Source organism: Mus musculus, chromosome 18, assembly GCF_000001635.26.
Source record: "Mus musculus strain C57BL/6J chromosome 18, GRCm38.p6 C57BL/6J".
In the NCBI taxonomy this organism is placed as follows: Eukaryota; Metazoa; Chordata; class Mammalia; order Rodentia; family Muridae; genus Mus; species Mus musculus.
This window is the reverse complement of record NC_000084.6, coordinates 6,514,919-6,531,547: the sequence shown is the minus strand read 5'-3', so window position 1 is coordinate 6,531,547 and position 16,629 is coordinate 6,514,919. Positions and strand designations below refer to the sequence as shown.

Below are 16,629 nucleotides of genomic sequence, written 5' to 3'. Positions count from 1 at the left end.
CAGCAGCGGGGGCACGACCTAGCAGTGACAGCCAGCCACAAGTCAGCAGGAGGGATTAGGACCAGCAGGGACACCAGAAGTTCTCTGCCCTGACTCTCTCAACAAAGCAAAGATCAGCAAACACAGGGAAACTAAGAAGTGTTGTCAGCAAGCCAAGCCCCTGTCACTGTTCGCTGAGTCCTATTTATACTCCCTCCAAACATCATGTGTGCTCCAGAGGTCTTGCCTCACCACGTGAGTCTGACTTAGCAAAACTTCACAGGAGACTGTATCTGCTGACATCATTCTATTCATCAGCTGAGTCTATGGAAGCAACAATAAGACACCAGCACATCACCAGAAGTTTTTTGGTGCATTTCCCTATATTAAGTCCCAACAAATGGAGCTCAGCTATGCATTGTACGGTGAACCAATACATGTATGTCCTTAGCAAAGAATACTTCATCACATGTCCTTTCATGTGCTTGCTTTATCAAAACATCCTTTCAATTGTATCCACTTCAGGAAAACACTCCTTCACATGTTTGCTCCATTAAACATCCAACACAACTGACTTATCAAAGAACCCTTAAGTTTCCACTTCAACCAGAGGTATAAAATGTGTATTTTGTTTGCTGAGACACGGGATCCACTGCTGCTATCAGGTGACACAAGAGTGGGATAAAAGACTAAGAGTCTTGGAAGTCTTACTCAGCCTGAAGATGAAATACACATACCTGGGAATGTGCCTACACAGAGTAGATGTTTCATGTATTATCACATAACATGGGAACCCAACTGGCTCCTTTCCAGACCTGAGTTTAGAATGTTTCTCTAAAGCGGCCAGACTTCCTGATTTTCCCTGTGTTCAAAGAGATCTATACATATAAAAATGACTCCGTCCCTGATTTCTCAGCCCGTTCTGCCAGAATAGTTACTGAGGTGAAGTGAAAGTTGTTTTCCCTTTTGCAAGGTCCTAGAATCAGTGCCTGGGTCCCATGCATGCTAGTCGGGTGCTGAACCACTGAGCTACCCCTGGGACCAATGCAAGAATTAAGAGTGATAGTCTTAAAAGTGCCCTGGGTTTTCCTATACGACCTCTGGCCACTCTGGCCATGTTACCATCCTGCATTATTCTGGCACCCCACCTCTTCTCTAATCCCTCATTTCCTCCACTCCCCAGCAGCCCATCTCTTCCACCACGGAGTGTCCTTTCCATATGTTTCAAGAGGCCCAGGTTCCACAGTCATTTCCTGTCATGCTCTTGTCAATCCAATGATCATTGAGCAAGCAAGCAATCTAACTAGTTACATCGGCACCCATGTGTGACTTCACAAGTAATCCAGAACTGTGAGGATGATTTTCAAATGCCCTCCTGAAAAATCCCTGCTCTTTATCAAAGTGAAGTGCAATTGTGTTAATTATGTAATCATCCCTTCTGGGTTATTTTTGTGGCTGCTATTACATATACTCACTCAGTTATGTAATAGTGATCACTGACTTGGCATCCTTTATTCTGAAAGTTTGCCAACACAAAAGGAGTTGAGGTTCCCCTCAACGGTGGGGGAGGAGCTGGGAAATGGGACTGTAAACAGTTGGCATGCTTGTTATTACACACTTCTGTCTCCTAAATGCTTCATGCTGTGTTTATCACTGGAAGAAAATGAATATAATAAGTGAGATTGATTTTTCAGAAGGATACTTGGGACTGTAATTATTTTATCAATGAGAAAATCTGAAAGCTAGTTTTGATGTTAGATAATAGCTAGCTATTAATTAATTCCTATGTTATATGTACATTCAATAATGCTTTTTACACAGTGATTAAGTCTGACATGAGTCATCACTCAGGTGATGCAGCTGTTCAGGAGTGGAAGCTTCATTTGAACTTCTTGCAGGTATTATGGAGGCTCCATGGTCCCCAGGATGCAGCCCTGTCAGTTGTCCCAGGCAGACACGGAGTCGGGTAAAAATGCTTGTTGTGAGAGAGTACGCTTCTCAGATCCTCTTCCTGAACTGTAGTGACCTCTCCAGCTAGAGAGAGAGAGAGAGAGAGAGAGAGAGAGAGAGAGAGAGAGAGTTGTATGTATATATGGAATATGTGTGTATGTGTTCATATGTGTGCTGTGTGTATATGTGTATGTGTGTGTCTGAGTGTTCATGAGTGTGTGTGTGTTGTATGTATATGTGTGGTGTGTGTATGTATGGTATGTGTATATGTATATCATGCGTGTATGTGTTTGTATGTATATGTGTGTATTTGTATGTGTATGTGATGTGTGTATTTGTATATGTACCTCTGTGTGTGTGTTTGTGTATGTGTGTGTGATACATGTGTAACTTGCTCCATATAGCTTACTCAGTCTGCTTTCTTATAGAACCCAGGACTTCCAGCTCAGGGACTGCACCACCCATCAAGGGCTGGGCCCTCCCCATTAATCACTAATTGAGAAAAATGCCTTACAATTGAATCTCATGGATGCATTTCCTCGACTGAGGCTCCTTCCTCTCTGATGACTCTAGCTTGTGTCAAAGAGACAAACAAAACCAACCATTACAATAACTAATCAAAATCTAACACCAAAAGTTTTTTTTTCAAGGCAGGAAAAAGATAGGATTATTAAAAACAACTGTGTAGATGTTGACAATACAACAGACAGCCTATGCATGTCTGCTGTCACTAAGCAAAGATAGGAAGCCCTAGCTTTGTTTGACTTGAAAATGGTAAACTCCTCCTTCTCACCTGAGGCTTGAAGCACTCACTGACCCCCTTTGCTCTAGTATGAAGTGTACTCCATAAGGAAAAACAGTGCCATACCTTACAGGACTTTTCAGCTCCTTCCTGCCCTTGCTCAAAGGTCACACCTTGAGGGAGCATCTTTGCCCACTGTGTTTCCATTGCTACAGTCATTCTAATTCTTCTCTGACTTAAGGGATTCCTGCTTAATTGGAGCATTGAAGTCTGTGGGTTTCCTCTTTATCCTTCCCAGACCTTGCAGGAGTGTAGCGAGGAGGCAGGAGGCAGGAGTTTATAGTTTGCTAATTTCTTAATAACAAAAAGAATCCCTTTTCTGTATATCCTAGCTGAAACACCTCCCCTTAAGACACTTTTACTATTACTTTCTGTGTCCCATTACAACACACACACACACACTTAAAGATTTGGTGTTTTAATCACTTTGGGCCCACCGGAATCCAACTATATCCACTATTCTATAAGACACACGCATGAGAAATTTGAGTGACAGCCAAGGTCACCCCAGATTCAGAGCTCATATACTGAAATGGCTGCTACTGAGAAAGGCATCTATATGGCTCTAAAATAAGAATACTAGGGGACACAGTGAGAAGATGAACAGTAATGTAATACACAATCCTATGTGGCCACATGCCAGCAATACATGTCAGTAACACAACAGGGAAGTGTATCCATACAGGAGTACCCTTCTTCCTGAGAGAGATGGCTGTGGTCTCAGTAGCTACTCAAACAAACACTAAGAGACACGATCTTATTTTTCTTTATGGCTGTATTAAATTTCATTGTGTGTCTCATGTGCATCTTCTTTATAAACTCATCTAGGCTGTTTTTTACCCTGGCTAGTATGCATAGTTCAGCTATAAACATGGATGTCCTAGTATTTCTGTGTTGACTTCCTTTTGACTGCTTCAGGCATATACCTCTGAGTAGCATTGGTGGGTCATATGGTAGTTATGTCTCAGTTTTTCTTGAACCTCCACACTGATTTCCACAGTGGCCATACCAGTTGACATTCCTACCAGTAGTGAGCAAGGTTCATCATTTCCCACATCCTCTTTCATTTGTCTTCTTGTCATTTGTCTTCTTGTCATTTGTCTCCTTGATAGTATTCTGACTGGTATTCAATGGAATCTCAAAGAAACTTTTATTTGCCTTTTCCTGATCCCTAAGAATGCCAAACTTTTTTTTTCACATATTTATTGACCATGTGTATTGCTTTCATGGAACACTGTCTGTTCACTTCATGTATAACTAGAAGATGTGTGGGTTTGTAGTTCTTTTTATATCATGGCTACTCATCTCCTGTGTGAAGTATGGTTAGTGCAGCATCTTTTCCTGTTCTCCCGCTGTCTCTTTGCCCTGGTGATTACTTCCTTTGCTGTGCAGATGCACCTTAATTTCATATACTACCCTTTTGTAAGAACATGGTCCAAGAGTGGAGCCATGTGAGGAAACTCCTAAGAAACCAAGACAAGAGGTTTTGTGACCTCAGTTTCTTCAAAACCACAAAATTGCTTTTGGATTATGTTTTCATGCCTCTCCCAGGTGTAGCAGATAAGAGTGAGCTTACTTCAGATTATTCATTACAACTGGCTGTTGTTATTTGCAGACATGTCTCTTTGGAAAGTCTATGGAAAAACGTATGTTTTTGCCATGTGCTGCTTATCTAGCATGTGCAGCCTGCCCTTGTAGTTTGACACTTTACTTATGTGACTCCTCTTGACCCTCAGAGTATAAACTGTCTGGTACTCTGAGGGTTTAGTCTGCCTCATTTATCAGATCCGTTCTCCCATGTCTCACCACCAACTAAACTGGTTAGCAGCCTTTGTTAGTGCTAGGGTTCGTTCCCTATGCTATTGGAGTCCTGTTCCAAAAATCCTCGTCAATGCCTATCCCTGAACTATTTCCTTTATATTTTCCTCTAGTAATTTTAAAGTTTCAGGCATTACATTAAAGTTTCTGATCCATTTTTAATTGAGTATTGAGCATAGTTAACAAACAAAGAAAGATAATTGTTCACTCTTCTACATGTGGGTACCCATTTTTCCTAGCACTGTTTGCTAAGAAGGCAGTCTTTCATGCCATGTATTTTATGGCAGTTTTGTCTAAAGGCAGCTGTACCTATATAAATGTACTTACAGGTCTCTTTCCCTACTCTGCTGGGCTATACATGTGGGTTTGCATCATTGCTATGCTGTTTTCACTAGAACTATATTATGCATCCCTAAGTTGGGTGTTGCAATCCCATCAATGTGCTCTTTCAGCTAAGGTTTGCTGCCTGTTCCTGTTTCTTCAGGATTGTTCTTCCAGTTCTCTGCTGAATGGCATGGACTCTTGATAGGGACTGCAGTAAGTCTGAAGCTCTTGCTAATACTCTTTCACAGTATTGCCTCTGCCTATGTGTGGGCGCAGAAGCCTTTTCCATCTGAGATCTTCAGCAATCATTTTCTTCAGTGTCCTAAAGCATTCACTGTAGAAGCCTTTAACTTCTTTGGTTAGTTTTATTTGTAGGTCTTTTCTTTCCTTTTCTTTGTTTCTTTCATTCTTTCTTTTTATTTTTTGTTTTTGTTTTGTTTTTGGTTTTTCAAGACAGGGTTGTCTTGGAACTCACTGTGTAGATCTGAGATATGCCTGCATCTGCTTCCAGACTGCTGGTATTAAAGGTATGTAACACCACCACCTGGACTTTTTTGTTTGTTTGTTTTTATGAAGCTATTGTAAATAGCATTTTCCCTGGTGAGTTCATTATTATTATACAGAAAAATTACTGAGCATATGCTATTTTGTATCCTACCACATTGCTGAAATTTTTAGGATTTTTTAATTATAGAATCATGTAATCTATAAGTGGCAATGACTTGAATACTTTTCCTATTTGTATTTTAATTTCTCTCTATTATCTATTCTTGGACTCTCTTTGTCAGGGTCTCCATTGTTCTTGAAGAGACACCATGACCAAGGCAGTTCTTATAAAGGCAAACATATAAATATAGCTGGCTTACAGTTTCAGAGTTCAGTACCTTATCATCATGGTAGAAAGCATAGCATCATGCAAGCAAAGTTGGTGCTATAGGATCTGAGAGTTCTAGATCTTGATCCAAAGGTAGCCAGAAGGGGGCTACTGTGTTTCACAATGGACAGAGCTTGAGTATGCATATATATTACCTCAAAGCCCCGCCTCTACAGTGACATACTTCCTCTAACAAAGCCACTCCTCTAAGGCCACACCTCCTAATAGTGCTACTCCCATAGGCCAAACATTCAAACACATGATTCTATGGAAGTAATACCTATTCAAACTACTACATTCCACTCCTAGGCCCCTATAGACTTACAGCTATAACATAATGCAAAATGTATTTAGACCAACTTCAAAAGTCCCCATAGTCTATCACAATTTCAGCAATGTTTAAAAGTCATGTACAAAGTCTCTTTGAGCCGGGCAGTGGTGGAGCATGCCTTTAATCCCAGCACTCGGGAGGCAGAGGAAGGTGGATCTCTGAGTTCGAGGCCAACCTGTCTACAAAGTAAGTTCGAGGACAGCCAGGACTACACAGAGAAACCCTGACTCGGAAAAAAAAAAAAAAAAAAAAAAAAGTCTCTTTGAGATTTATGCAATCTCTTTTCTGTCCTGGAGCTCACTTTGTAGACCAGGCTGGCCTCGAACTCAGAAATCCGCCTGCCTCTGCCTCCCGAGTGCTGGGATTAAAGGCGTGTGCCACCACGCCCGGCTTTATGCAATCTCTTAACTGCAATCCCATATAAAATCAAAATAAGAAAGCAGATCCGAAGGTGGTCAGGAGGAGATTATAGTGCTTCGCTCTGGCGGAGCTTGAGCATATATTATACTTCAACGCCCCAGCTCCACAGTGACACAATTGCTCTAACAAGACCACATCTCCTCCAATAAGGCCACACCTCCTAATAGTGCCACTCCCATGGGCCAAGCAGTCAAACACATGAGTCTATGGGGGCCATTCCTATTTAAACTACCACATTGACCTAAGACTTTCAAGCACTACATGGAGTAGAAATTAAGAGACTGAGCTCCATTGTTGAATTCCAGACTATAGAGAAAAATGTTATCTCTTTCTCTTACATATTATGTTTGCTGTAACTTTGTCATATATAGCCTTTACTATGTTAAAGTACATTCTTTTTGTTCCTAATTTCTTTAGGGCTTTTATCATGAAAGAATGTTGATCTTTGTCAGAGGCCTTTTCTGAATCAATTGAGCTGGTCTGTGGTTTTTGTCCTTAAGTCTATCTATGTTTAGATATGATATTGAACTATCTTGAACTCTGGAATGAAACTAACTTGGTAATGCTGTGTGATATAAACATATACTTGAATTTGATTTACAAGAATTTTATTGTGAAATTTTGTATCATTGTTTAGGGAAACTATAGTTTGTTATTGTTTGTTTGTTAGTTGGTTTTTCTCTGTGAGTGAGTCTTTGGTTTTGGAACCAGGGTGGTGCTGGTTTCATAGAATGAGTTTGGTTGTGGTTTTTCCCTGTCAGTCCATGGATGTTTGTGTAGTGTTAGCGTGGGCTCTTTTTAATGACTAGGCTGTGCTCAGCAGTGAATCTGTCTGGCCCTGGAATTCTTTTTGTTAACACTGATAATAACAGATCTGCCTAATTTTCTAGTTTAATCCATTTTCCTAAGATTTTTATGACTTTGTTTTTTCTTTCAGCCTAATAAAATTCCACGTGTACATGCCCAACACTTTCCTTACTGTTCATCAGTTGTCAGACATCAGGGTGGACTCCATCTCCTAGCTGCTGAGAACAGACCAACAATGAATATGGACGGACATGTCTCTGAAGGAGAACGTGGAGCTGTCTAGTTATGTGTCCATGCATGTTAAAGCTGGGCATGTGGTATTAGCTTTTTGAGAAACATTTAGACTGACTTCCTCAGGAACTATACCAGTTTCTAGTGCCACCACCAGTATACATGGCTTCCTCAGGGACTACACCAGTTTCTAGTGCCACCACCAGTAGACATGGCTTCCTCAGGGACTACACCAGTTTCTAGTACCACCACCAGTAGATATGCCTTCTCCTTTTCCGCACAGGCAAGCCAGCATTTATTGTCATTTGTATTCTTGATGATGCCCATTCTGATTAGAATGAGATGGGACCTCAAAGCAGTTTTAGTTTGGCTTTCTCTGATGGCTAATGATGTTTAATACTTTAAAAAATATTTATTAGTCATTTATATTTCTTCTTTTGAGCACTCTCTGTTCATGTCAATATAGTCCACTTTTTGATTTAGTTGTATTCTTAAAATTTAGTTTCCTAGTTTTTTTTTTACTTTTATCAAAATAATCAAAATAATAATAATAGTCCTTGTGTCCATTTATGTCATTTATAAGTTTTAAATTATATGTATTAAGCTATTTCTGCCTTGATGGTGTAAAGTCATGATCAATGATGTTTTTTATGTATTATTACATTCAGTTTGCAAGTATTTGCTGAAAATTTTTGAATCTGTTCATCAGGAAAATTACTTTGTAATATTTTTTGTGACTTTTTCCCCCTGCTTTTGGTATCAGGGTAATGCTAACTTTGTAGAAAGAGTTGCTAACACTTCCTAATTTTCTAGTTTATGGAATATTTGAGAATCGTTAATTTTTCTTTAAAGATGTAGTAAAATCCGCTGGTGAATTTATCTGGGCCTGAACTTTTTTCTTAATTGGGAGATTTTTAAATTACTGCTTCAACTTCACTCCTTGTTATAGCTCTGTTTAACTAGTGTGTGTCTCATGTTGGTTTAATTTGAAAGCTTGTGTGCATCTAGACACTCATCAATTTCTTTTAGATTTCTCAACTTAGTATTTTTCTTTCTCTTTCTTTTTTTGAAAGATTTATTTATTTATTATGTATACATACACTGTAGCTGTCTTCAGACATACCAGAAAAGGGAATCAGATCTCATTACAGATTGTTGTGAGCCACCATGTGGTTGCTGGGATTTGAACCCCTGACCTCTGGAAGAGGTCTTAACCACATTCAGTTAAGAGCATTTAGTGCTCTTAATCGCTGAGCCATCTCTCCAGCCCAACTTAGTATGTTTTTAAGGTAAGACCTTTAAAAGATTTTTCTGAATTGGTAGCTGTTGTAATAGTTTCCTTCTCAATGCTAATTTTATTTATTTAGGTCTTCTCTCTCTTCTTCTGTGTAGTTAACTAATGCTTTACCAATCTTGTTTATCTTTTCAAAGATCAACTCTTTGTTTCAGTGATTCTTCTAATTGTTTTTGTTGTTTATCTGTTTCTTTCTATTTCATGCATTCCTATCCTGATCTTATTTCTCTTCCTGTATGTTGATTTGGGGTTTGTTTGGTTCTTCATTTTCCAGGGTCTTGCAGTGTATCATTAGGTTATTTATTTGAGATCTCTCTGATCTTTTCTTTCTTCCTTTGTTTTTTTTTCTCTCTCTTTCTCTCTCTCTCTCCTTCCTTCCTTCCTTCCTTCCTTCCTTCCTTCCTTCCTTCCTTCCTTCCTTCCTTCCTTCCTTCCTTCTTTCAAGATATATAGCCCTGACTGTCCTGGAACTCTCTATGTAGACCAGGATGACCTCCACTCTCGGAGATCCACCTGCCTCTGATGAGTGCTGGGATTAAAGCCTATGCCTCTGTGTCTGGCCTCTCTGATTTCTTAGTTTACATATTTAGAGCTATAGATTTCCCTGAAAAGACTCCTGTACTGGCTGGGTTTTGTGTGTGTGTGTGTGTGTGTGTGTGTGTGTGTGTGTGTGTGTGTGTGTGTGTCAACTTGACATAAGCTGGAGTTATCACAGAGAAAGGAGCTTCAGTTGGGGAAATTTCTCCATGAAATCCAGCTGTAGGGCATTTTTTCAATTAGTGATCAAGTGGGGAGGGCCCATCATGGGTGGTGCCATCCTGGGCTGGTAGTCTTAAGTTCTGTAAGAAAGCAAGCTGAGCAAGCCAGTAAGAAACATCCTTCCATGGCCTATGTATCAGCTCCTGCTTCCTGACCTGCTTGAGTTCCAGTCCTGACTTCCTTGGTGATGAACAGCAGTGTGGAAGTGTAAGCTGAATAAACCCTTTCCTCCCCAACTTGCTTCTTGGTCATGGTGTTTATGCAGGAATAGAAACCCTGACTAAGATAACTCCTTTCATTCAGCATAGATTTCTTATGTTGTTCACTCAAGAGGGAACCTGATTTGTTCTGAAGAGTTTTGATTTTGTTGTTAAAAAAAAAGGCTGTTCTATTTATTGAACAGCACATCAAATATGATAGCTAAAAAGAATAAGGAACCTATGTCTTAAATCAATATGTTGTAGGAATCTCACAAAGGGAAATTGTTTTTCTAGCCCTGTTGACTCAGATCAGCATACAAAGCCATCAAATGTCATTTATGCCCACATGTTGTTGTCAGTATTCTCTGTGGGGACTGTGACTTCCAGTGCCTTGGTGCGGTCAGCAGATGATCTTAGTCCTGGACAGTATCTTATGACACACTCACTGATCTGAGTCAGGGTCGTGATGGCTTATGAAAGAGAAAAAAGAAACATGGGAAGTCCAATTCATAGTAAGATTAATTATATTGTTATATTATTATAGTAATTATATTGTTTTTCTTAATGTCAGTTTTTTTATTTTTGGTTTTTTGAGGGTCTTTCTATTTAGACTTAGCTATCATGAAACTTGCTATGTGAACTAGGCTGGCCTTACAACTCAAATAGATCCTCTTGCTTTTGCCTTCTGGGTGCTGGGATTAAAAGTGTGCCCCACCATTTCAGGTATAAGGTCAGTTAACTCTCAACAGACTAAGTATGCAGTATGTGAGCATAATGAGATAATAGTTATAAATGATCTCAAAGAACATTATTAGTTACAGATTAGGTAAAAGTTTAATTTGTAAAGGAAGCTGCAAGCACCATTTCTTAAAGAGTCATTGCCACTGTGTGTGTGGGGGAGGGGGGGAGTGTCTTATTGAGCAACCTACTCATGAAGCCTCAATCCCCAAGGAGCAATGGCAAACCCTATAAGATACAGAAATATACTTAAAAGCAATTACAACCCAGGAATTCATCACCAATATCAAAAAAACTGAAAACGATAAGACCAGTGTGGAATGTGCTACGATGTTAAGCTTTTTTTTAGAATAATTGTGTAAACAGTAAATGAAATAAGATAAAAAGCATAGAAAAAGAGAGAAGACAAATGTTAAACAGACAAAGGAGAAAGGAGGTATGGGCAGAGAAGAATGCTGTAGAGGAGAGAAGAGAGCGAGAGCCTGGAGGAGCAAAGAGGTTTTACAAAGTTTAGAATAACACATAAAAACATGCAAAATGTTGTAAGCCAATACAGTCAAGTCAAAATACTACTAAAGTGTGTGTGTGTGTGTGTGTGTGTGTGTGTGTGTGTGTGTGTGTGTGAAGGAAGAGCCAGAAAGGCCAAAAGGGAAATGAGAAACTGAAAAACCCTTGCCCCTTGCCCTAGAAAGAAGAAAGATGGTTGAACACAGCTGAGTGTGTACAGGGTGGGGTGTGGATAATGAATGAAGCATAAGAATCTTAAAAGACAAAAATGAAGTGGTGAGCCAGTTTGCTCTGTGCCCCTAGAAGTCTCCCGGGTGTGTGTGAAGGGCCACTGAACTCTACTTGTGCACTTCTGACTTTCTTTTGGTTTATTTTGTCACTGAGTTATATCGGGCTGGCAACTAATGTTCAATAGAGCTGGTGGCTGTGCATCCAGGGCCTCTGCTGACCACACTTAACCCTTGCATTCTGTATACTGGCATAGAAGACTGCTGACATCAGCCCTGAAATGGCTGTTTTAGCTGAGGGATGCCTTTCAAGTGCATTGGCATGTCAGAAGCAATCACAGCATTGAGGAGAGTAGAGACAGGAGCCTGAGTACTTTCAAGGCCTCTTGAGTATTGGTCACCCCAGCAGAGGGAAGCCACTGTAGGTGTCATGTATAGCCCTGAAGCCCTGAGTCTTGAATCAGCCCTCTTTTAACTGACTTGTGAGTCCTACCGAACAATTTCAGCTATAGCCCTTCAGTGAAAACGAGCAAATCTTTCAATGAATAAATGCATCTAAAACCCACAACAAGCAATACATTGTCAACACTCTTAAATCTCAGCTGAAGTTACCAGAACATTTAAAAAACAAAATAGTCAAGTGTGTGTCTTGAACATAAGTTTGCAGGAAGTGTGAGTTCACCATTCTTGGGGCAGAATCATGGAAGTCATGAGGGGATGATAATGGAATTTTCCCAAGAATATGTACAATTTAATACTATTGTTCCCTGGGTGACATATTGTCTATTTGGGGGTATTTCCAAATTGGAGTTCTCCATGCTCGTTAGGGTTACAAATGCTGACTTCAGCTAAGAATGTTTTGTTTTTGTTGTTGTTTTCTGAATTACCTGAGAGAGACTCAAATCTACAGATGCACAATCCCTCTCCACAGTTCCAAAGGTGGGAACTTCTTGAAAAACTTAATTGCAAGCTGCAGTCCCAGTATTTAGTGCGGAAAACTAAGCTGAATTACTTCAGGCTACTTGTATTTACTCTACTTACAGCAATTGGCCATATGTATTTAACTGCAAAAAACAGTAATAAACTTGATTGGGATCAGAAGGCTATATTATATCCCCTCTTAAAAATAAAAAGTTTGCACTCAAAAACATATCTCCCTTTACCTCTCAGTCTATGAGGTAAAGATTTTATTAATGTGCCATCTGGCTCACAATTTGAAGTCTGACTGCTGTGGTTCCTAGGCGCATTTGAGGGGCTGTGTCCCTGGTTTGATAGAACAATGAGTGTTCTACGACTTAGGTTTAAGTAGTTGAACACGCTGTTTCTGTTCATGTACTCATGAAATTTTGAGTTGCAAAAGTCAGATACCAAATTGTAAAAACCTTACTTTTTATTCTAATTAACTTTTCTAATTTCTAGATTCAACAATGCTTTGTATCTGTTATAACAATAGAAGATACTCAGATTTTTCAATGGATTAAACAATGTGTAAGAATTTTTTGTTTATTTTTATTTTGTTTTCCAGACAAAATTTCTCTGTCCAGCCCTTACTGTTCTGGAACTTGCTCCATAGACCAGGCTGACCTCGAACTCACAGAGATCCACCTGCCTCTGCCTCCTGGTACTGGAAATAAAGGCTTGCACCACCACACCAGCTTTTTTAAATTAAAAAAAAAAAGTAAGAATATTAAACAAAGTCAAAGTGCTAAAGCCAACTAGGCCAGAGCTATCTAATGAAGCTTTATCTAGGAAAACATAGGTAAAGAGACGAAGGAAATCAAGATGATGAGTTGTCTGTGTTGCTACTTTCTAAAAGAATTTTACTAGTATTACACAGTGTGGTCTGCTTTATGTCTTGCTTTTTTATATTTATAATTAATTCAACCATCATCCCTGGCTATGACATGTGGATAAAAAGCAGAACTCCGTGATGTAGCTGTGATGTAGCCGTGATGTAGCCATGTGAACTCAAAATTCTCATTGTGGGATTTGCTCTCCACTTCCATTTCTCTGCAGTTCACCACCATTAAAACCTCTGAGACTATTGTCACTAATTCACAGCTTAAACATGGAGCTCTGTGGTGGACCTGGGTCCACTTACCTTCAGTCCTGCTCACATGCCTGCTCAATCCTACCTGCACCTCTGGCCAACTGTTGCCATCTTCTTCCTCTGGGTGTACTTTGGACATGCTGGCCTCCATGGCGCTTCGAGAATGTGCCTCTGGAATCCACCTGAGGGCCTTAGTGTATGTCCTGTGGTAGTTTCCCCATCTTTTGAGTCTAGTGTCAATGTCATCTGCTAAGGAGCAGTTTCTGGGCCTCCTTATTGATGCACTCTCTGTCCTGCGTGCCTTTCAGAGAGAGCATTCTCCAACACGTTGAATCATGTGTTAGCTAACTGCTGCTTATTCATTATTACCTATAAGCAGCAAATGCTAAGTTCTTAAGAACTGTGACAAACAACCTCCAACTTACTTAACTGAGAACTTTTCTACACTGTCTCCTCCATTTTGCCTTTGAACATAGAGAAAAAGCAAGAAACCTGTTCATGTATACCATGAATATGGCTTTAAAACTGGAAAACCAGCTATTTCATCAGAAAATATATAATTAAGAATATGAATAACTTACAAGATGCTCAGAATAGTCTAGTCTGTAGACTATCTGTAGACTTACATAAGAGTCTATTCCTGTCCAGATTTTTTTTTTTTTTTTTTTTTTTTTTTTTACCATAGCTGCTCTGTAAATATTTGTGAATCCAGGTCTACCCTAGTTATCTTCTTCAGTGCAGGGGCAAAATATAGAGGCCAGAGGGGAATCTGACTCTGTCTATTTAACTTAGCCCCAAGTCTGTGGGTCACTACCTGTTCATAAACTCTCTGGTTTACTGGAGACAAGTCTTGCTTATTCTAATCGTCCTGTAATTAACAGCATTTTTTTCCTCAGTCTTGTTGTAGACAGTGAGTGTGATAGTAATCCTAGGTATAGTTTTAAAAGTGGCTACCTATTAAATACTAGCCCCGTATATCAGACCTCTGTGTGGGGTGAGTTGGGGGGGGGGGGATGTCTTGAAGAATGTGAGCAATTCTCCATCTATTTTTTTTCGTCATTGGCCTATTAGAAACTTCCTGGCAAGAAATTAATTGCACAGTTGATGCATTCAGTTTACACATTTAAGTTATTGAAACACTTTGATATTAACTGACTTTGGGGGACTTTACATTTGCAATCACAAGTGTTGGGTTCCTCTCACATTTTTATGTTTAATTTTTAGACTGTATTTTAAAAAGTCTGTTTGCAACAGCCCTGCTCAGCACCCAACTAGAGATAATCAAGTTTCCCAGCCCACTTAATTGAAAGTCTGCCAAGTTAGGTGAAAGACCTTATAAATATGTAAAGCAGTTAGTTTAAATTACAATCAAGTAAATCCCTAATGATTGATGTTCTTTTCAAAACAATTAAAAGAAAAAAAGAACAAAAAAGAGCGCATTTCCTAGACACCCCGCTAGCACCAGCAAGCACCAAAGGTTGGTAAGGCGTTCAGACTCAAGGGTAGACTTTAGGGCTTTATTTATTTTGAATTTCTACCACTTCCTGAAGGCAGAGTGGAAGGATCCAAAAAAAAAAAAAAAAAAAAAAAAAACTGGACACCTCAGCCATTTTGTTTGTAAGGCGGCGCTGTAGAACTGGGCCGGCCAGGAAGGGGTTTGGGAGCAGCGTTGAAAGGGGAGGGGGTGGAGGAGCTGACTATGGTTTCAACTTGTGTCGGGATTTATTCGATGGTGATGCAGGGACTGTAGAGCTCGCGGCTATAGGAGGCCCTCGGAACGTCACACCAAGCACCCTCGAAGGGGCATCTTTCGCGTCCACATCCGCGTCCCATACGGACGCTGTCTCCCGTGAAGCTCCCCACGCGCCGCGCGCAAGGGCGTGCCCAGATGCTCCGAGGACGCGGTCGCTGCCATTGTTGTGCTAGTCACTGTCACCTACTCCCCAGCCCGGAGAAGGGCCCGGGCGTCTGCACTCTCCAGAGCCCGGTGTAAAATGGCACAGTCGTGCATTCTTTCCGAGCTGCGGGAGGCGGGAGCGAGGGCGGAGCCCAGAGGCCGCCAGCCAATGGGCGTGCGCGCCCGCCCTCTCGCCCGCCAGCGCAGAGTTGTTAACCCCGCGCCTGCCGCCGCCGCCCGCTCCGCAGCCTCCAGCCTGCTTCATTCCCCCGGACGCCCTCGGATCCTGCGGCTGCCCGCCCCGCTCCGCCGCCCTCCATGGACGAAAGTCTCACTTTTGATTTACCAAATATTTTCAGGATGTTTGAAGATCCGTACGCTGCCCGGAGGCTGTTTTTTCTGAACAACCCAGACCCCAACCTATATTGTTACAATTTTTTTTTGAGAGCTGGCTGCTGCTTTGCCTTCACCGATGGTAAGTTTATAATTTTAAACATTCTTAGCATTACGTCTTCGAAAGGAGCACCAGATAAGAGAGGTTTTCATTGTGTTTCTTCTTACAAAACCAATCTTTGTATTTTTCTTTAGCTTGGATCTCTGCACGTTCCACCTAATTTTGTCTGGTTAATTTTTACCGAAAGGAAAAAAAAATAGTTTTTCTCTTCATTGTTAAAGATAAACATGTATAATGAAAATTATACTTTAATTGCTGTGAACTAAAGGGGAACTCAAATGTTTCAAGATGGACTTTTTTTGTGTGCCAGCAATGTTGGTAGTGCCAAATATGTACGCATCCTCTTTATAAAAATTATCTATTGCCTAGTTTGTCCAGAGTAAATTACCAACGGGCAAACTACCGTTGTAGTTTTGTTTTGCTTTTTAAACATAAATCTATTGTGATTCCCCTGATGGAGTACTTCAGAAAGCAGCTCTGGTATAATGAAGGCGGAGATTGACATAACCGGGTTTAAGTTATGGCTGTTGCTAAATAGTGGCTCTTTTATTGCTGAGAGGATCTAACTTGTGGTCTAGGATGTGATTTCTTTCAAGCTCTTTGTCGATTCATCTCTGCAGATCTATCTTATTTTTTTTTCTCCAGAAAGGTACATTTGGGAGACATTTTGTAATTTTTGGCATTTTTCTAGTTTTCTTCTTTTTGCACACGGTGGGAGATTTTTTTTTTTTTTTTTTTTTTTTTTTGTTCTGCACTGATCTGTGTTGGTGGCGCTGTAGTGCTCCTCAGTAATTTGTCAGTTTTACTAAAAGAAAAAAGGAAGAAAAAAGGTGGGGCAAGATTTTATCTATTATCCTTTAATTTTCATAAAGAAAGTTCAGTTTGGCCAGCTGTATTATTTAAGCATTTGCTGTGCTCTGTGCACCATGGTGAGAATAGACATGTCGTCACAGCCAATCCAGGGGAC

At 40.3% G+C, this 16,629-nt stretch overlaps 1 protein-coding gene across 1 annotated transcript in view; it reads left to right on the top strand.

Moving 5' to 3' along the window:
- Nucleotides 1–15,439: 15,439 nt before the first annotated feature.
- Epc1 (enhancer of polycomb homolog 1) overlaps nt 15,440–16,629 on the top strand; it is an 80,158-nt gene continuing 78,968 nt past the window's right edge. Inside the window, exon 1 of the mRNA NM_007935.2 lies at nt 15,440–15,683. Within this exon, the coding sequence (NP_031961.1) occupies nt 15,681–15,683 (3 nt within the window). The 5' untranslated portion in view covers nt 15,440–15,680. The remainder of the gene's footprint in view (nt 15,684–16,629) is intronic.